Here is a 21,228-nt window from a genome sequence, read left to right on the forward strand (position 1 = left end):
CATGTTTGGCACAGCATTGTGGGCCTAAGGGCCTGTACTGTGCTGTAGGTTTTCTATATTTCTATTTGATAATAAACCTGATTCTGAGTCATTAGCTTAATTTCATACTTATAAGGCTACCAACGTTAGGAGCAATGTTGAATGAGAGACCTCGACTTGTGATGCTCACGCAGCATATACAGTTAAGATTTCAGGTCTAGGACATTTTGTACACTCATTCCATCCAAAACCACTCCCTATGACAACCTATCTCAAACTGCTTCCCCATAGCTCATTTCGACATCCAAGTGTGAGGGGCTCATGGATTTCTTTTTGTCCCAAAAATTTTGACCAGTTAGTCGTCTCCACTCAATGTTGTTATTTCTTCATTTATTTCATCCACATTTAACCCCCAACTACAATCACCGCGAACCATAATTGATCCAGAATGCATTGTTTAAATATTAATGACTGCCATTCTAATTTCTCCTTTCCACCTTTCATTCATTTTTCTTATTCAACATTTTGTAGTTAAGTTTTAATACATGTCATTGGAACCAGCGTTCATCACTTGAATATCTTTGTCCAGGATATGACCTATGAGAACCTGCCTACATCAGTAATGCCCTCCATAACAAAGACTAGATACTTGTGCTATCTGTCCTTTCCTCTCCCATCCCCAACCAAAATCTCTCGGAGCTGCTTCGGCTTCTGCTTACCTCATACAGAAAGCACATCTGTTTTGGTAGCTTTCCTTGACCCAGTGCATTTCTTATCCACAGTAATTTTTGGCTTTATTCCTTGCCCATGCCATTCTTGCATTTATCATTCATGTGCTGGGAACAATTATTGCACATATGCTGTGACTTGCCACCCTACTTGCATTTTATAGACTTATAAAGTACTCTATAATGCAAAAAATAATCTTTTTGATGGATAAATATGCATAAGGCAAACCGTTGCACTTAAGTGACAAATCTCTTTTCCTTTTTTCTCCATGAAGATTTCAACTGTGAAATTGAACTCCATTTATAAATCAATTCAGAATCAGAATTTGCTGTCTTTTATAAACTTCTTTTAAAAAATAAAAACAATTTGCCTTCTCAACCAAGTCATAGGTGAAAATTTGCAGAGGATCAGACAACTGAAATACTTGCATCAATGACTGTCAGGCTACTGGACACAAAGTGTGACCCAATTCATACCAGTCACAAGACAGCTTAACTGTCAAACTGAATGAAATAACAATGTTGACAGGTCATGACTATCTGACATAAGATATAAAAGCAGAATTAGGCCATTCAGCCCAGAGTGTCTGCACCGCCACAGCTGATTTATTATCCCTCTCAACCCTATTCTCCAGCTTTCTTCCTGTAACCTTTGACATACTTACTAATCAAAAACCTATCAACATCAACTTTAAATATATCCAATTACTTGACCTCTGCAGCTGTCTGTGGCAATGAATTCCATAGATTCACGCCTTCTGCAGTCATCCCACCTCTCCCGGAACTTTCGGGAGTCTCCCGCATATTAATGGTGGCTCCCCGATGCCCGCAAATTATATACAATATCACGGAAATCAACTTTTCTGAGAGCGCGAGAGCGACCACGAGAGAGAGCACACGGGCGAGCGAGGGAGAAACCAAGCAAGAGCGTGCGAGCGAGGGAGAGTGTGAGAGCGAGAGAGAGAACGCCATTGCAGAGTGTTCCAAAAAAAAATGTACGTCACCAGACTAAAGTGCACTCCTGCCAATAGGGGCCAAAATAATGACAGTGTTGCTCGCTGCACTGTTTGCAACAATGACTTTTCTATTGTCCATGGTGGGTTAAGACTGTAAAAGGCATGTTGAGGTGAGTTTAACAGGTGTCATTCGTTTATTAGCATAGCTAACGTTACTTAAACTAGCTGGCCAGCTGCTAAGGAGCTACTCTATTGCAGACATCCCACCTCTCCCAGAAGTCTCCCGCAAATTGATGGTGCTACCTCCCTGACATGAGTTTTTACAGGGTGGGATGTCTGCTTCTGGATAAAGAAATTCCTTGTTTTGTTCTAAAGGGCATCCTTTATTGAGCTGTACTCTCTAGGTCTAGACTCCCCAAGTATAGGAAATACCTTCTTCACGTTTACTCTATTTAGGCCTTCCAATATTCGATAGTTTCAATGAGATTCCCCCACATTCTTCTAAAATCCAAATGAGTACAGGCCCCAAGCCATCAAATATACATCATACTTTAACCATTTCATTCCTGGAATCATTCTCATGAACCTCCTCTGGACCCTCTTCAATGCCTGCATAACTGCTCACAATACTCCAAGTGTGACTGGCCACAGCTTTATAAAGCTTCAGGCATTACATCCTTGCTTTTATATTCTAATCCTCCAATTGCATTTGCCTTTCTTATCACTGACTCAACTAGCAAGTTAACCTTTAGGAAAACCTGCCAAGGATTCCCAAGACCCTTGCACCCCTGATATTTGAATTTGCTTCCCACTTAGAAATCAGTCCACGCCTTTATCCCTTCTACCAAAGTCAATCACTATACATTTCCCTACACTATATTCAATGTGCCACTTCTTTGCCCATTCTCCTAATCTAAATTTTTTTGTACTCACTGTTTCCTTAATACTATCTACCCCTCCACTTACCTTTGTATCATCTGCAAACTTGGCCACAAAGCCTTCAATTCCATTATCCAAATCACTGACGTATAATGTGAAAAGAAGTGGTCCCAACACTGACTCCTGAGAAACACCACTAGTCACCAACAGCCAACCAGAGAGGACCCTTTTATCCCCACTCTTTGCTACTTGCCAGTTAGCCAATTTTCTATCCATGCTAGTATCTTTCCCGTAATACCATGGGCTTTTGACAATCCAAATAAACAATATCCACTGACTCTTTGTCTGTCCTGCTATTTCCGCAAAGAATTTCAACAGATTTGTCGGGAAAGATTTCTCCTTTCAGAAACCATGCTGACTCTGGCTTATTTTATCATGTGCCTCCAGGTACCCCAAAAACCTCATCCTCAATAATGGACTCCATCTTAAGCAATTATTAAAGTCAGGCTAACTGGTCTATAACTTTCTGACTTTTCCCTCCCTCCCTTTTTAAAGAGTGAAGTATTTGCAATTTTCCAGTCTTCTGGAACCTTTGCAGAATCTAGTGGTTAACGATGTCAACTTCAACCGCTATTTTTCCAACGACCCCAAATAAAACAGATTTCTTAATTTCCAATTCTGTATACTGCATTATGTATAACGGTAATTTATCCAATTTAATTTTCCATCATCAAAACTTTCCAAGGGCATCAAATGTAACTGCTTAAAAGAGGTTTAACTGAATACCAAAGTAAATCTACATTGCTATGCTGTGGACTCAATACTGAATCCATACCTTCAAGCAGGTCACCCACTTGTGATATTGCCTCTCTCCCTATTACCGTAGCCTGATATGCAGGCAATATCCTAAAGCTCTGCATTTTACAACTGTTACATTCCTAAGATAGTTATTTTCTAACTGTCCTCATTTCAGAACTATTTTTATGTCTGTCTCTCCAGAAATCTATCAGCCAGATGACAGTGCCTACAGTGTACCTCCAAAGCAATCCCTGCCTCATCCTATTTGAGACAATTTTCTCTGCTCTACCCAACACTTCGCCATCATCTCAGCAACTTAAAACTAGTTTTACTCTTTCCTAGTTGAAGTGAAATAACTCTAGTTTCTCTTTCCATAAATGCTCTCTGGCCTGCTGAATATTTCCAGCACTTAATTTTGATTTCAGATTTCCAGTATTTGTAGTTTTTTTTGATTTTCATTTACTGCAAAAATGTTTTTGTTTTGTTACTGGTGCATTTGCACATGCAGGAACTGTTTTGGTTCTATTTAAATTTAAAAACTTGACTTTCACTGTTTCTACTCAGGTTTTAGGAGTGGTATTTTGCCTTAGAATAGTCACAAAAACTCACCTTTTACTGGATTAAAGAAGTTGAAGAAAGAATCATTGGGTACTTGTTTGGTGATGGTTCGGACAGTCCCTCTCCCTTTATGCTTCTGTTTCTTTTTAATAGTTTTCACAGTTATATTCCTTCCTTTCTTCCAGTCAATAGTACATCTGTTAAGAAGCTAATGATTAGCCTTATTGTACACTAAAGCAGAATTACCAGCAACACAACTTAGCATTAGTGCATCACCGGATACCTTATTCAAATTTACCTATTATTCACTATTTTAACATTTGAAACCAATGTATTGATGGCATATAATAAAATATAGAATTAATTTATATAGACTTTTGCCAAACAGATTTGATCCCATCTTCATGATCATTATAGTAATTCAATAGATAATGTGATTGAAAGGAATTTAGTCTTTATATTGTGACAATACAATATACACAATCTTGCATTAAAAATAGAATCATAGAGCACAAGATAAAAAAAAATAATCGCTACAAGACCAGACCTGCAGAGATTTATTTACCTTGTAGGGTTTGCTCAGTAGTGCAGCTAGCCAGGTACAGTTAGCAAATGCAACATTATTTTCCCATATTCCCATTTTTGTTTTATTCCAAATGGCTCAGATTAATTCCAACTTAAAGCATTATGATTATAATATGCTCAAAGGTAATGGGTGCTAAAAAGTATCCTTAAATTTGAGCTCCTGATCTTGAGTTCAAGAAACAGTGAAAAATTGATGTTAAGAAAGAGATATGCCGGAATTTTTGGAAAACATTAGGATAGTAAGTCTCCAGGGACAGACAGGATATACCCCATGATACTACAGGAAGCGAGGGAAGAGACTGTGTGAAGGATCTTTGCATTCTCACTGGCCACAGAAGTTAATACCAGATGATTGAAGGCTGGCAAACGTTATAACTTTGTTCAAGAAAGGTAGTAGGGATAACCCTGGGAAATATAAACCAGTGAGTCTTACTTTAGTAGTGGGCAAATTATTGTAGAAGATTCTTCAGAGACAGTTTACAAGTATTTGGAGACGCATAGTCTGATTAGGGATAGTCAGCATGTCTTTGTGAGGGGCAGGTCATGTTTCATGAGCCCAACTGAATTCTTTGAGGATGTGACAAAGCACACTGATGAACGTAGAGTAGTGGATGAGGTGAATATGGATTTTAGTAAGGCGCTTGATAAGGTTCCCCAAGGTTGGCTGATTCAGAAAGTCAGTAGGCACAGGATCCAGGGAAACGTTGCTGAGTGGATACAGAACTGGCATGCTGATAGGAGGCAGAAAGTGGTAGCATATGGAGCATATTCTGCTTGGAGGTCACTGACCAGTGGTGTTCCGTAGGGATCTGTTCTGAAACCCCTGCTCTTTGGGATTTTTGTAAATGACTTGGATGATGAAGTGGAAGGATGGATTACTAAATTTGCAGATGACATAACAGTTGGTGGAGTTGTGGATAGTGTGGAGGACTGTTGTAGGTTGCAGCAGGACATTGATAAGATGCAGAGATAGGCTAAGGCGTTCAAACAGGAAAAGCATGAAGTTTGGAAGGTTGAACTTGAAAGCAGAATACAATGCTAATGACAGGATACTTGGCAGTGTGGAGGAACAGTGTGATCTTGGGGTCCACATCCATAGGTCCCTCAAAGTTGCCACTTAAGTTGGTAGGGCTTATAAGGCAGCATATGGTGTGTTGGCCTTCATTAGTCAGGGGATTAAGTTCAAGAGCCTTGAGTTAATTGTTGCAGCTCTATAAAACCCTGGCTTGACCACACTTGGACTATTGTGTTCAGTTCTTGTCACATTATGGGAACGATATGGAAACTTTAGAGAGGGTGCAGAGATTTACCAGGATACTGCCTGGATTAGGGATCACGTCATCAAGCTGAGCGAGTTAGGGCATTTCCTTTTGGAGAAGAGGAGGATGAGGAATGTATTGACAGAATAAAGAGATAAAGAGATATAGATGAGTGAATAGCCAGAGATTTTTCCCCAGGGTGGAAATGGCTGATACAAGGGGACACAATTTTAAGGTGATCTGAGGAAAATATAAGGGGGGGGGGTGTCTGAGGCGGTGGCGGTGGTGGTGGTGGTGGTGGGACATTTCAAAAACACTTAGATAGGCATATGGATGATTGAAAGAAACAGAGGGCTATGTACAATGGAAGGGTTAGAGTGATCCTAGAATAGGTTAAAAGGTTGGCACAACATTTTGGGCTGAAAGGCCTGTAATATACTATAATGTGTTTGTGTTCCCAACTCTGAAGAGGTTAGAAGTAGCATAAACATCCAACCTACATAGTGCCAGGATTAATCTAGCACTGGAATGGAACCTGATACATGACAAGAGACAAGTAACAGGTTACGAACAGTGCAAGGCCAAGAAATTACTTGGAAAAGTACATATGAGGATATAAAGATGTTATATTGCACATTACTACTGCAGTAGTACTGATTTCATATTGAGGCTATAAATATATTAACATTTAAACAGCATGGAAATATTTTCTATCCAACTAGTACAGGAAAGAAGACATTTGTTAATTAACTGGCCAGTTCCTTGGAGAATACCAGAGTACAAGCTTAAGCAAACTGATAGAAAAAAAAACAGAAATTGGTTAGATTTTGCCATTTTGATTACAGCTATAGGAAGATGAAGTAGAAATTCACAGCTTGCTCTAGGATTGATTTTTAAAAATTATTCTACTATATGGACTGTATTTCAAGTTAGTCATAGTAAATTACTGTCCAATGTCAAATTTGAAGTGGTGATAAAATGTCAAGTCAATAATGACTTTTCACTCACCCTACAAAGTCAACTATCTCTGGGCCTTCAAAGGAGAAAGGATCAGTCTCATCAGGTTCCGACCTCATCTTATAGGTTTTGGTTAATACTGAATTTGTGAAGTAATCGTTTGGTTCAAAGTGAAATTCTAGCGTAAAACTCTGTGGGAGAAATGAAAACAAAAATTATCTTAAAAAGCAAAGTTTTTCACTCCCATTTTCATCCTTCATTGACCCAGTGTACTTAAAACATTAAATAGGTGACCTTTTTACTAAGTTAAAGGAATTTTTAAAAATGCTGATCACGTGGAAATATGACACCCATTTCTTTTGCTGATATGTATTCACTAACTAGAGATCCACCACAACTTGACTTTTAATTGAAATTGTGAAATACTCAAATTTGAAGTCAGCCATACTGGTCTCAGTTGATAATTTACAAAGTCAAAACCTAAATGTTCTCTTCTACAATTTTTACCCAACGTCAGTTTATGCTAATTTCACAACACGTGCCAGTGATAATAAACCTGATTCTGGTAACACTGAGATGTCAAAGGCTATATTAACACCAATGAAAAGAACAATCAAAAAGTGTAAGTTTACTGCAGCCTTTATATGAATATTTGATACTTCAAACTTGGGCCATTAATACCTCCCTAGTAATAGCAATTACAGTCACTTCTGCTCCCTGACACTCCTGCATTTTTGGCACACTGCTAGAGTTTTCCCACAGTGAAGACTAATGCAAAATATTTAAGTTCATCTGCCATTTCCTTGTCCCCAATTACTACCTTCCCAGCGTCACTTTCCAGTGGTCCAACATCTACTCGTATCTCTCTTTTACTCTATATAATTGAAAACACTTTGGTACATTCTTTTGTATTATTAGCTAGTTTACCTTCCTTTTAATCTTCTCTCCTTTTGGCTTTTTAAAGTTGCCTTAAGTTGGCTTTTAAAAGCTTCCCAATCCTCAAATTTCTCACTAATCTTGGCTTTATCATACTGCTTTTCTTATCTTGACTCTGACTTCCCTATCAGCCACGGGTGACTCCCTTTAGAATACTTCATCATCTTTGGGATGCATCTATACCGCACCTTCCAAACCTCACCCACACACTCCAGCCATCATTTCTGCTAGTATCCCCTTCTAATCACCTCTGGCCACCTCCTCTCTCATGCCTCTGTAATTCCCTTTACTCTAATGTAATGCTGATGCACCTGACTTTAGCTTCCACTCTAACTGCAGGGTGAATTCTATCATGTTATGATAACTGCCTCCTAAAGATTACTTTACCTTAAGCATCCTAATCAAATCTGGTTCATTACACAACACCCCAATCCAGAATTGCCTTTTCCCTAGTAGGTTCAACCACAAGCTGCTCTGAAAAGCCATCTTGCAGGTATTCTGCAAGTTCTCTCTTGGGATCCAGTATCACCCTGATATTCCAAACCTATCTGTATATTGAAATCCCCCATGACTATCGTAATATTGTTCTTTTATCATGCTTCTATCTCCCATTGTAATTTATACCCCACATGCAGTCTACTGTTTGGAGGCCTGTATATACAGTAACTCCCAGAGTCTTTTTAATCTTGCAGTTTCTTCACTCTAACTACAACAATTCTACCCCTTCCAACCTGATGTCACCCTTTTTGTTTGTAAGGATTTGATTTCATTTTTTACCACAAAGCCACACTCTGCCTACCAGTCTCTCCTTCTGAAACAAAGTGTATCCTTGGATGTTAAGCTCCCAATAATGATCTTCTTTCCGCCATGACTCAGTGATGCCATACCCCCCAGCCTCTAATTGTGCAACTAGATCATCTACCTTATTCCATGCATTCAAATATAACACCATACCTGTATTTATCACTCTTTTTCCATTTTGCTCCCATAATATCCTTCAAATCATCCCAGCCTGCAAATCTGCCCTATCAGCTGCCCGTCATTCCTCAAAGCGCTACTGCACACTGCACCTACTTATATACCAACTGCACAATCCTCAGCCCTATTACTCTGGTTCCCAGTTCCTGCCAATTAATTTAAATCCTTTGCAACCCCTCTGGCAAACCTGCCCACAAAAGGATATCAGTCCCTCTTGGGTTTAACTGTAGCCCATTCTTTTTGTACAGGTCTATACCTTCCCCAGAAGAGAACCGAATGATCAGAAATCTGAAATCCTGCCCCCTGTGCCAGTTCCTCAGTCACTCATTCATCTGTCCTTTCATCCTTTTTCTGTCCTGACTAGCATGTGGCACTGGGAATAAATCCAAAGATTACTACCTTGGAGGTCCAGTTCTTCAGCCTCTTCCCTAAGTCCCTATACTCATTGTGCAGGACTTCTTCCTTTCTTCCTATGTAGTTGGTGCCTCCATGTGCCACGACCCCTGGCTGATCACAATCCCTTGAAAATATTCTGCAGCTGCTCTGAGATGTCTCTGATCCTAGCACCTGGGAGGCAGCACATCATTCTGGCTTCTTCTCTCATCCTCTTAACTATTGTCTGTCCCCCTAACTAGCAAGTATCCTATTACTAATCACTCTACCTGATGTTACCCTTCCCTGCTGAGCTCTAATAGGTCATCTCTCCCAGCAGTATCCAAAGAGGTATATTTGCTGTGAGGGGAATGGCCACAGTGGAATCCTGCACTAAATGCCTACTTCGCTTAGTTCTCCTGGTGGTCACCCATCTACCATCCGAAGCCTACGCTCTGGGTGTGACCACCTCAGTAAAAGTCTCATCTATGAGCTTTTCGGCCACCCGGATGGTCCTGAGTGATTCACCTCCTGTTCGCTGACCTTGTCAGTTGACAGCTGAAGTTGGGTGTACTTCCTGTAGATGCCATCAGGGAGACTTTTAGGTAGCGTGAAACCCCACATCTCACAGGAGCCTTAACTACCACCCTACCTACACTTCTTTTAACTTTGGTTCTGAGTTATTAAGGTAAAGTTTTACAATCAGTGGAATAATTCCGAATATCTCAGTACCCTTAGCCTGCACCTATTCTCACAGATGCGTGACTGCTCCAACAGTGGCCCGTTCCGCTTACACCTCGCTATTTTTTATTGGGCCTTGCTAAGTTACTAATAGCCCAAGCAATCTCCCGATTGACAGACAAATCCCGACAGGCCCTGGCTGTTTTTTTAAAACCTGGCCCATTAAGTATCTCCAACTCAGTTTGCAATCTCCAGCTCAGCAGACAGTCCATACCAACAACAGCTCACATGAATTTTATAGTTGGCTGATGTTCAGGTATATTGGTCAATATCAGAGCTTTATTCTCCCTAAGTGCCATGAGACAAATAACATCCATGAGTCAAACGAACAAGGGCCACATTTTAAAACCTCAACTAAAAAGCAACATTGCCACCTGTGTATCATTCATCATATAGAATAGTAAACTCAGATTAAGAGTTCAAAGCTAAATCCATAATATTTGGATGTAGAAATGACAGTACCATCTCAGATACACTGGCAGTAATGCCACCATAGCAAATAATAATTTTGTTAAACCCCTGTAACACAGATATAATGGGGCAAAGAAACCTGTTCTGTACAAACCTTTTGCAAGTCTGATAAGAATGCATCTCAAAAGAGCTGGAAGTTTGCTGGTGTTATTGGCATTAGTTTAAAATAGCTAGATGGGATATGGGAAGCTGAGTGTGGACTTGGAAAAGAGAAAAGCAGAGCCTAAAACCTAAGCTAGTAAAGTAATAAAACAGTTTAGAAGTCTGCAAATATTGGGTGAAAAATTAAAATGCTTTATTTACTAAATATGACTGAATGCAAGGAGTAGTGAAAAAAGCACTCAAGCAGAGGGCACAATGAACAAAATATATCTTTATAGTATTAACTGAAACAGAGTTGAAAGGGACAGGAATATAGCATTCTAGTTATAGGTTTTTCATAAGAGCAAGGGGTTTAAAAAAAAAAGGCACTATTTTGTTTGTTTAAAATAATCATTGACATATGTTAATTTATTACTTTGCAACAGCAGTACAGTGCAATAGATGAAATGAGGTAGTGTTCATGGACTGTTCAGACATCTGATACAAGAAAGGAAGAAGTTTTTTTTTAAAAGTGTTGAGGGTGGGTGTTCAATGGTAGTAACGTGAAGAGAGGATGTCCTTGGTGGAAAGGGTCTGTAACAATAGATGCAGCTTTTTTGAGACACTGCCTCAATGGTGGAGAGGGTTGTGCCCACGATGGAAAGTCTAAAACCCTCTGCAGCCTCTTACAATCCTGTGCTTTGTAGGCTCCATACCAGCCTGTGATCCAATTAGACAGAATGCTCTCCACTGTACATCTACAGCTTTGGTAACATACCAAATCTTCTTAAACTCCAGAAGAAGTAGAGCTGCTGGTGTGCCTTCGATGTGAATGCATCAACATTTTGGCAAACATGTTGCTAAAGAAACAGTCACAGCTGTGAGAATGGTTGATATATTAGTATAATCAAAAGAAGGTGAATTGAAGAACAAAAGTCGGGGGGGAGAAATCACACAGCTAGGAGTATACTACAGATCACTAAGCGAGGGAAACTGAAGAGAAATTGTGAACAGAAATTTTTTGGTAGAAAAGCAGCAATAGTGGGAGAATTTCAATATACACTTACTTCCATTTTTTTCCTTGCAACATCAGAATAAGCCATTCAGTCCTTGAGTGCATGCTGGCTTTCTCTCAACCCCAACTACTCCCCACCTAACTGGGTGCATAAAGGGCAATACAAGAAACAGATGCTATGAGAGATAGGTCTGGGTAGTTGTTAACATTGGTTTTCACAGAGGTGGGAGGAAAACAATGCTGACGTAGTTAAGGCTAAGAGAACTTGAGCTTCTGGATGAGATATATATGGTAGAAAAGGAAGAATTGGTGGATTTAATATGCTTGAAAGTCAACTGCAGGCTCAGATGAAACATTTCAGGTTGTGAACATGAGGAAATTTAACTGGGCCTTTGATATTCATTTCCAATCCTCTACAATAGTAGAAGAATATTGAAGAATTGGTAATGTTGTACCATTGTTTAGAGCAAAAAGGATTAATTAACCTGTTAAATTCAGAGGTGGAAAAAAATACTACAATCAATTCTGAGGAAAAGTGAAAAAACAGGTTGTGTCGAATCAATGAACTCGGTTTCTGGAGACAAACTGGCAAGAGACATCTTTTATAAACCTACCAATTTCCACGGCCACCTTGATTATACCTGCCTCTTCCCACCAAGTCTCCTGTAAAAAATGCTATTCCCCTTTCTTAGTTCCTTTGTCTCTGCTGCATCTGTTTCCAGGATTAGGTTTTCCTTTTCAGGACATCAGAGATGTCTTTCTCCTTCAAAAAAGGATTTTCCTTCCTCCACCATTGATGCTGCCCTCACCCACATCTCCTCCATCTTCTCACCACATTGACAGTGATAGAATTCCTCTTGTTCTTACCTATCACCCCATGAGCCTCTGTATCCAAAGCACCACTCTGCAACTTCTGCCACCTCCAAACGGATCCTATTACCAAACATACCTTCAGAACTCCCCCCCCCCCCCAACAACTCTCTACTTTCTGCAGGAATCCCTCCACAATTCCCTTGTCCATTCGTCCCTCCCCCCAGTCTCCTTCCCGGCACTCATCCCTGCAAGCTGTTAAGAAGTGCTACACCTGATCATTCACCTCCTTCCTCAACTCCATTCAGGGCCCCAAACAGTCCTTCCAGGTGAGGAACACTTCACCCGTGAATCTGCTGGGATCATTATTTGTATCCAGTGCTCCTGATACATTGGTAAGACCCACTGCAAATTGAGAGACTGCTTCATCGAGCACCTCCGTTCTATCCAACAAAAGTGGAACTTTCTGATGACCAAACATTTTTAATTCTGATTGGCATTCCAATTCCGGCATACCAGTCCATGGCCTCATCTTGTGCCATGATGAGGCCACCCTCAGGGTGGAGGAGCAACACCTTGTAGTTTGTCTGGGTAGCCTCCAACCTGACGGTATGAATATTGATCTCTCCCTTCTGGTATATAAAAAAAAGTTTCCCTTCCCCTCCCCTCTTCTATTCCCTACTCTGGCCTCTTACCGCACCTATCACCTCCCTCTTTTTCTGATATGGTCCGTCCTCCTCGCCTATCAAATTCCTTCCTCTGCAGTCCTTCACAGTTCCCACCTGCCTGGCTTCACCCATCACCTTCTAGCAATCCTCCTTCGCCTCTCCCCCACCTTTTTGATTCTGTTGTCTTCCCCCTTCCTTTCCAGTCCTGAAGAAGGGTCACTGCATGAAACATTGAATGTTCATTTCCATGGATGCTGCCCTACCTGCCATGCTCTTCTAGCATTTTGTGTGTTACAGTGGCAGGCAAATGAAGTGATTTAGTAGGTGTATAAAATCACAAGAAATCTAGGTAGCATAAAGGAGCTATTGCCAGGCCAAAAACCAGAGAAGGCAACTGTTTAGGTTAAGGGGCAAGAGGAACAAGAGGAAAGCCAAGGAAGATTCTTTTTCATCAAAAGGATATTTGGAATCTGTAAAGCCATGGAACAAATGGTGGTAAATGGAATTAGTATAGGCCAAGGACTCTTGACTCTTAAATGTACAGAACAAGATGATGTCATACAGACATTACAAAAAAAGTTATGTGATTGATAGCAAAAAGGAATACTACTTAGAAGGCAACACCAAGACTGGTCAGTTAGGCAGAAAAACAGCAAATCAAACTCAATCCTCAGAATTGAGAGGTAATGTGCTTGAAAAAGTGGACAAGACATGGATATTCAGTAACTGGAAGGACACAGATGTGCAGGAAAAGGCAGTTGTGTACATATCAGGAAGGACAGAATGATAAGGTACGGAACATGCAAGACTTTCTTTTACTGAGGTACAGAATACAAGAGCAGCGAGATTGTTAGAAAAGTATACATAGTACTAGTTAGGTACCAGTTTAACCACTGCAGATTGTTCAGACTACCAAACAGCAAAGACATGATAGGAAAGATTTACAAGGATGTTACCTGTATTGGAAAATCATAGCTAAGAGGAAAGTTCAGATAAGCTGAATTGTTCCCTGGAACAGAGACATGTACATAAACTAAGACATGATGTTCAAATATAGAACAGCTCAGTCTTTTAAAGATAGAGGCAGACTATGCCTTATGATTAACTCATCATGATGTACAGATGTTCCTGTCTCACTCCTGCTCACCTGACCTAAAACATCTAGTGGTCAAATGTCATCCATTTTAATCTGCCAAGGGAGCTTTCCGCCATAATCATAGTAGCAATGTACCTTCCACCTCAGGCAGGCACTGGAGGAGCTGAGCACCATGATCAGTAGTCATGAAACAGTGCACCGGATGCCTTCCCTACCATTGTGGGGGATTTCAACCAGGCCAGCTTGAAGAAGTATCTGAAAAACCACCACTAACATGTCACTAATGGAACCAGAGGAGCCAACAGATTTGACTACTCCTCTACCACCATCAAGAACATGCCATCCCATGACATACTTTGGAAAGTCCAATCACCTGGCTGCACCTTTACTCATGGCATAAATGGCACAGAATAAAGATTGAATGAAGCACCAGTGGTGAGGACCAAGAAGGTATGGCCAAGGAAGGCGGAAGAACATTTACAGGACTACTTTGAGTCCATGGACTGGATGACAATCAGTATTCATCTTCGAATCTGAATGAATACACCATAGTTGTCACTGACTTCATCAACACCTGTATGGATGAATGTGTGATTTTAAGAACATACTGGACATAAGCAAACTAAAAGCTGTGGATGAACCAGGAGATTCATAGTTTGCTGAGGGCTGTGGTATTCAAGACCGGTGATGCAGAGTCCAGGTACAACCTACAGAAGGCTATTTGAAGAGCAAAAGAACTATTCCGATTGAAGCTAGAGACAAAATCGGGTGCACCATCTACTCTGGCAGTGTTTGCAGACCATTACTTCCTACAAGGAAGGACTTAACATCATGAAGGGCTGTGATGCTTTACTCCCAGATGAGCTCAATACCTTTTATGCACACTTTGAATAAAAACTGCACCGGTGCAAATCCTTGCAGCACCTGGTGTCTCTAATCTCCATCTCAGAGGCCAACATCAGAACTTCTTTCAAGAGGGAGAATCCTCACAAGGCATCAGGCCCTGATAGGGCATTGAAACCCTGTGCCAACCAGTGAGATGTTCAAACATCTTCAATCTCTTACTGCTGCAGTTGGAGATTCTAACTTGCCTCAAAAGGGCGATATTCATAACAGTGCCCAAGAGGAGCTGGGTGAGCTGCCTCAACAACTACTGCCCAGTTGCACTCACATCTACTGTGATGAAGTGCTTTGAGAGGTTGGTCATGGTCAGAATGAACTCCTGCTTAAGGACCCTGGACACGCTGCAGTTTGGTCTTCAGTGGATGTAATCTCTCTGGCTCTCCACTCAGCCTTGGATCACCTGGACAACAGCATACCTACTGCTGAATTTGGAAACTCTTACCACATTTCAAAAGAATCCTGAAGTGAACACAGAGATGTTCTGATGCAAGACAGTGTATCAAAAAGCTTGAGAACACACAGCAGCAAGTTCAAGGACAACTTATAATCTGCTGTTAAGATTCTTTAATGAACCTTGTATCATGATCTCTCAGTCTACTTCATCATGGTCCTTGCACTCATCTATCTGCACGTTTTTCTTAGTTGCTGCAAGACTATATTCTGCACCCAGATATTGATTTCTTTTTGTACTTTAGAATGATCTATCTGGATAATATTCTGAATTTTTCCACTATAAATGTGACAGTAACAAAACCAATTATCAATGGAGCTGCCATATAAACAGAGACGGAAGTTGCATTGGTCTAACTCAACCCTGTGAGGACATGATGACCTGCTTCTGTGTCGTAAATTTCTTATGGTTCACTGAATTACACTGCACAATTAAAGGCTTAAGTTTACAAGATTCAATTAGCAGTTTCTTATCCTGAAGGGTCTGGAAACCCCTCATAGGTTCTCCAGGGATTGAGACTCTCTGAAACCTGTGTAACAATTAACATTCCTATTTGACCTCAAACAAGCAAATTAATTCCTCACAATGATTTAAGTTACGCTCATTGGAGAACATGCACAGCCTTTCATGAAGTGTACTATAATGCCACCTGGAGGATTTTTATGAAAATTCTAACCTTGGATTGAGATGATTTGAGCATGCAAGAAACAATGTGATGCAGGTGACAGGGAATACGGAGAATGAGAGAAATAGTGGAGAGGGTGGGGTGATAGATGGGGTGAAAGGGGAGATGACAAGGCCAATGAGGTATATTTGAAGGACAGAAAAATACAAAGGCTTGCAGAAAAATGTGGCATGTAGTGAAGTGGGGAAGGGTCAGAATGACCTTACAGAGGGAAGCACAGTGCACAGATGTACAAAATACAACACATCACACAGGTTCAGACAAATGAAATGTTGATTCATGATGAGGAATATGTGATGTTATGCTAGTTTCATGATTATGTATTATGATTTGCAATATTACCTTATGAAGAGTTCCATTACAAATTAGTATCAATGGAAATATCTTAACACTTTCTTCAAAAATTTCTAAATAGATTTGTCCTTTTTATTGTTGTTCAGAGCTAGCTGACTTACAAATAGTAAAAGAACAGTTAAATGCCTTTGTATACAGACTGCAGCCTTGAAATTAAATTTTGAGAGTGTGCTTAACGAAAAAGAAAAGCACAATCCTGCTATAAATATAGTAATAACTGAAAAACTAATGTGAACTGGGTCACCAAGTAATATGAACTTTGGCTCCAGTCAAAGCAGGCTAGAACAATGCCACAATAGTAATGTGGGAATACATTAATCATTCACTTCTCATAACTGATAATTGGTTCCAATCAGCAATGTTTGTGAGCTAATTGGGAGGGTTCCATTCTAATACAAGTCATTGAAAACTTGAATCAAATCAATTCATTACAGACTGAACTTTTCTGGAATCCATTTTATGGCAGTCCCCAAGGTTTTGCTTATCTGCTTGGTCACTACAGACCCAGATGAGCTATCATGCAGACAGCAGAGTTCTTTCTTGCCAAGTCCATCAAAAATCTCAAAGCAATGGCTTTCACTATAGCAGCAGTGATAGAACAGAAGTTGAAGCCAAGCAGCAGACAGCCCTCATCCCCAAATATGTATCCATAATTTCAGTGATATTTTTGGAATATGTTTAATACAGTAAATTGACAAAGAATCAAGATGATGTTGGAACTCCAAAGACATCAGGTACTGACCTTGACCAAAAAAACAAAGAGAAAATCTGCAAATGCGGGAAATTCAAGCCACACACTAAATGCTGGAGGAACTCAGTAGGCCAGGAAGCACCTATGGAACAAGAGTACAGTCGATGTTTTGGTCTGAAACATCCACTGTACATTTTTCCACAGATGCTGCCTGGCCTGTTGAGTACCGACCATGACCAAGATTCTTTCTCAGTCAACCATGACTTGGGTTTTTTGGGGAAGACCAAGTGAAATCTCACTGAATAAAGGTTAGTGAATCCCATAGTGTTGTCAGATCTGCAAATCCATTCAACTCACACTCACTGCTAAAAGGAAGAGAGAAAATCAGTTACCTTCCTAATGCCACAGTGAATAGTCAACTGCAGGACATCATGCAGTTTAGCCATGGCCGCCTGGAATGATCCAAAGGCCAAGAATTTCATGTGTGACAGCAACCTTAAGCTCAACATGCAAATTATGGTTTGCAGCCTGGGAATCCACTTACAGAAGATCACGTTTTCTAACAATGGACATTTTTTAAGCTAACAGAAAATGAACCTCGACAGGTTGAGATAACAGTGTTTTTGTAGCCTCACAGGAGAATGCAAAAATTTCTATACTCCCTCCAAAGATCTCATTCTGTTTGTAATTCTTCCAGAAAAGCCAGAAGCACAACAGAAAAAGACTATTTTACAAAGAGTGCAACCGTTCAAATGCCAGTATAATTTAATGCAGTTTCTTAGTGATCATTTTGAATGCTTTTCAAATAGCACCTTATGAAGATTACAGAAATTAGAAAAAGACGCAGAAATAGTACTTAAAACAAGTAGCAGAAGAGTTATCAGTATTACCAAAACAACTTTCAAGAGCACCTAAGAACTGAGAATATTGAGAGAAATATCAGCTGGCAAAACTAAAACTGCATTGTAGGAGGAAAAGCATTACTGCATGTTTAATTTCAAAATGACATCATCCTTTCTGGAAGAATTTCCAACAAGAACTGGATGAATTTCTGGAGTGACACACATCCAATCAGAAATTATTAGAAGTTCAAGATTAATTATTGTTCAACCATACCTGAATACAGCCACATGAAACAGTGTTCTTCCAGGGCCAAAGAGCAAATCACAATACCAAGTCACATGCAGTAAAGGGCACATATAGCAGATATAAGAAAGCAGCAAACGTAGAGGCACACACAACAAAATATAGCCCAAGTCCCTAAGTGACATGACCCGTAGATTGATTGGGCATGAATGTTGTTGGCAAAAACAAACCCTCAGCAGTCCGCAGACAAATATATGCAATCCAGCTTGTCTTCCACCAAGTGAATACAGGAAGGCAATACTGACAGAAGAGGCCTACCCCTAATTCAGTGTGGATGTCTCGCCACATCTCCCCTCCTGGTGGCTCCAACAGGCAACACCAAGGCACGAGGCCACACCCTAGCTACAACTGATGCCACCCAGCTCCCTGCCGCCACTCTCACCAATAAACCTGTGAACCAGACTTCCAGTATTCTATGTTACCAATAACCAACAGGGTCTTGCAATCACAAGAAAAATACCCAAGGCCTATTGCCTTCACAGACAGACTCCAATGTCTTTCTGCAGCAGGCAACAACACAGTCCCCACCAAGACCAGCTCTTCTGCTGATAAGCAACTCACTGATAGGATAGGCCTGCAGTACTTGAAGTGCTTAATGTCCTGCAGTGTTTTGTGATTGTAAAATAGACATTTAAAAAAAATATCAAAAATACCTTTTGTTAGCCCTGGAGAGGCCACTGTACCCGAGTGCGCTGCCATCTTACATTCTTACCACCATTCCATCTGGAAATTATTTATTCACAGTGCCAAATTAGATACTACTTGTTTAAATTTCTACACTACTGTCTGCAAAAGCCAAGGGTGAAGATGAACATAATTTCATCACAATATGGTTCACCCACTTAAATTGTGAAAAGTCATTTTATATTTTGTGGAATTACATGTGAAAACAATGGTGTGTGCAAGGGACCTTCCGGGAACAAAGATACCTATTAGTGCCAGAATCTGCAAAAAAAAAATCAGCCCCGTTTGTAAAAAATTATCCGATTTAGGGTTAACCCCTAATGAAATATACAGTAGAGGTTATTCAGCACATCATACATATGGCAGATTCTTGAAAAAAATGCATTATTAGAGATTTCTCCATATTGCATCCTCAACTATTTTGTCCCTTTCCCACCTGTTATAGTAATAACTAATAATGTTTTTGCCAATTTTAAAACTCTTAAATCCCTAGTTACCTATTGGTCGTTAGTTTTACTTTGAAGATGAGACAAAAATCATGCCTAATATTCACCAGTTAATTTGTAAAAATGGAGAATACAGTCAGATCATGTTATATTTTTGAAATTTGACAACTGACAATATTGGCTTTAGTAGAGGCAGCAAAAGGACAAGTAGACAAAAGATATAATCAATTGAAATATTTCACTCAAACCCAAGTTAACATCTAATTTTACACATTTTGTTTTGGCTAGACATTTCCACTGCAGAAACAACTAATAAATAGGTGTATTTGTGGAAGTGCTTTACAAGACCAATAAACCACAAAGAATGCTCCACCACCCTCATATGAAAAACCAGAGTAAAAAGTCCCACTTTACTTTTAGCGAACCAAGCATCACACATTATCCTGCTCTTGCACCCTTCTCCCTGCTTTGTTCTTCCATATCTAACAAAGCCTACTAGACTATCACTTTAGTCAACAACCAAGCATGAAATTATTGAACTTCACACCAAGTTAAACTGCACTGCATATTGAGAAGCCAAGTTTCCAATCTAAAATGGCACTTTAAAGTAATTAACAATCCAAAATTCCTGCATTTGTGTAAATTGGATTATGAGCAGGTCCAAGTCCAAATTAGTTTTAATATCCAAAAACCTTATATCAGCGTTAAACAAACATTACTCACCATTGGCTCATTTGGCTCTGAGAACTTCACTCGGACGTCCTCCAAGTGTTTCAAGATTGGCTCATCGTGCTCCTGGTGAGAACACATTTAAATGCACTCAGATGCTGACAAGTTACACACTCGGTCCCTATAAAACAACATTTTACACGCCAGACACCCTTCTATCTTGTTTACTGCTATGCAGCTGCATAGCAAATGATCAATATCATTATTAGTTCCTTGAGCCTCCCCCACCCAATTACAAATACAAAGATTATGGAAAATTAAATTGCTGAATGGTTAGCTGTTCCACAAGGATCAATGCTTGTACACAAATTGGATCTGATCATAAGCGTAGTTAGTTGAAAATCTGCAGGTGACCCCAAATGAGTGATGTAACTAACCAAGGTGCAGATATCAAAATACAGGAAACCATATCAAATGTATGAAATTAAATTTCAATCTAGCATTAAATTTCAATTGGCATATTTGAACAGGCTATATTCACTTTAGAAATGACTATATGGGATTCAGCAAAGAGATAGTTACACAAATCAGAAAACTGACACAAGATCATAGGCAATTAAAGACCAAAAAACACAAGAAGACCCCTTTAAATCAGAATAGGAATTCAGGAGAAATCTCTTTTTGAGCAATATCACAAAAAAGGATTAGAATTGAAGGATTTCATTTAAGAGGATGCTTGTTGACATATCAATGGGATTAGATGAAGTCACTAGGCGCAATATGGAGCAATTATCTAGGGGTGTTACATGAAGCAAAATCTGTAAAGATCAGATGGACAAGCAAGATTATACTGATGCTTACATTTCATAGGCTAACACAAGTCTCAGAATGCACCAAGACATGCAAAATATTTCACAAAAATTAACAGTATGTACTTCAAAGCTGGAAAATATACTATGCTTCACATACCATGCCACCCTGCCATGGATTCCTGATATAGAAAACAGCTGAAAGCCAGATCAGAATCATCATTTTGTCAGATAGACCAGCTAATACAAGAGATTGAAGATAAATGATGCACTTAGTGACAGGATAGCAATACTGACTCAATAATGAGCTGGCCTGACAGAAACTTTGTAGCCACAGAAGAGATGCCAGGATGGTTTATTACCTCCTGAGTGTCAGGGTTAAGGATACTTGAGGGGCTGAGAATAGTAGAGGGGAGGGTGAACAGTCAGTACATGTTGTTAAACAAGGGATGAGGTCCTGTAGAGCAGCGGTCCCCAACCACCGGGCTGCGAACCGGTACCGGGCCGCAAAGCATGTGCTACC

The 21,228-nt window shown here is 40.0% G+C and overlaps 1 protein-coding gene and 1 non-coding gene across 5 annotated transcripts in view; both read right to left on the reverse strand.

Moving 5' to 3' along the window:
* Positions 1–21,228, reverse strand: part of nap1l4b (nucleosome assembly protein 1-like 4b) — a 123,574-nt gene that overhangs the window by 37,083 nt on the left and 65,263 nt on the right. For all 4 annotated transcript variants that reach the window (XM_063062121.1, XM_063062122.1, XM_063062123.1 and 1 more), the window contains exons 8-10: positions 19,951–20,022; positions 6,751–6,890; positions 3,950–4,095 (exon numbers count right to left, since the gene is read on the reverse strand). In XM_063062121.1, the coding sequence (XP_062918191.1) occupies positions 3,950–4,095; positions 6,751–6,890; positions 19,951–20,022 (358 nt within the window). The remainder of the gene's footprint in view (positions 1–3,949; positions 4,096–6,750; positions 6,891–19,950; positions 20,023–21,228) is intronic.
* LOC134354437 (small nucleolar RNA SNORA54) lies at positions 6,192–6,321 on the reverse strand. Its single transcript, XR_010019799.1, has one exon. It is a non-coding gene; the product is annotated as a small nucleolar RNA SNORA54 (small nucleolar RNA).

Source organism: Mobula hypostoma, chromosome 11 (genome assembly GCF_963921235.1).
Source record: "Mobula hypostoma chromosome 11, sMobHyp1.1, whole genome shotgun sequence".
NCBI classification, from domain to species: domain Eukaryota; kingdom Metazoa; phylum Chordata; class Chondrichthyes; order Myliobatiformes; family Myliobatidae; genus Mobula; species Mobula hypostoma.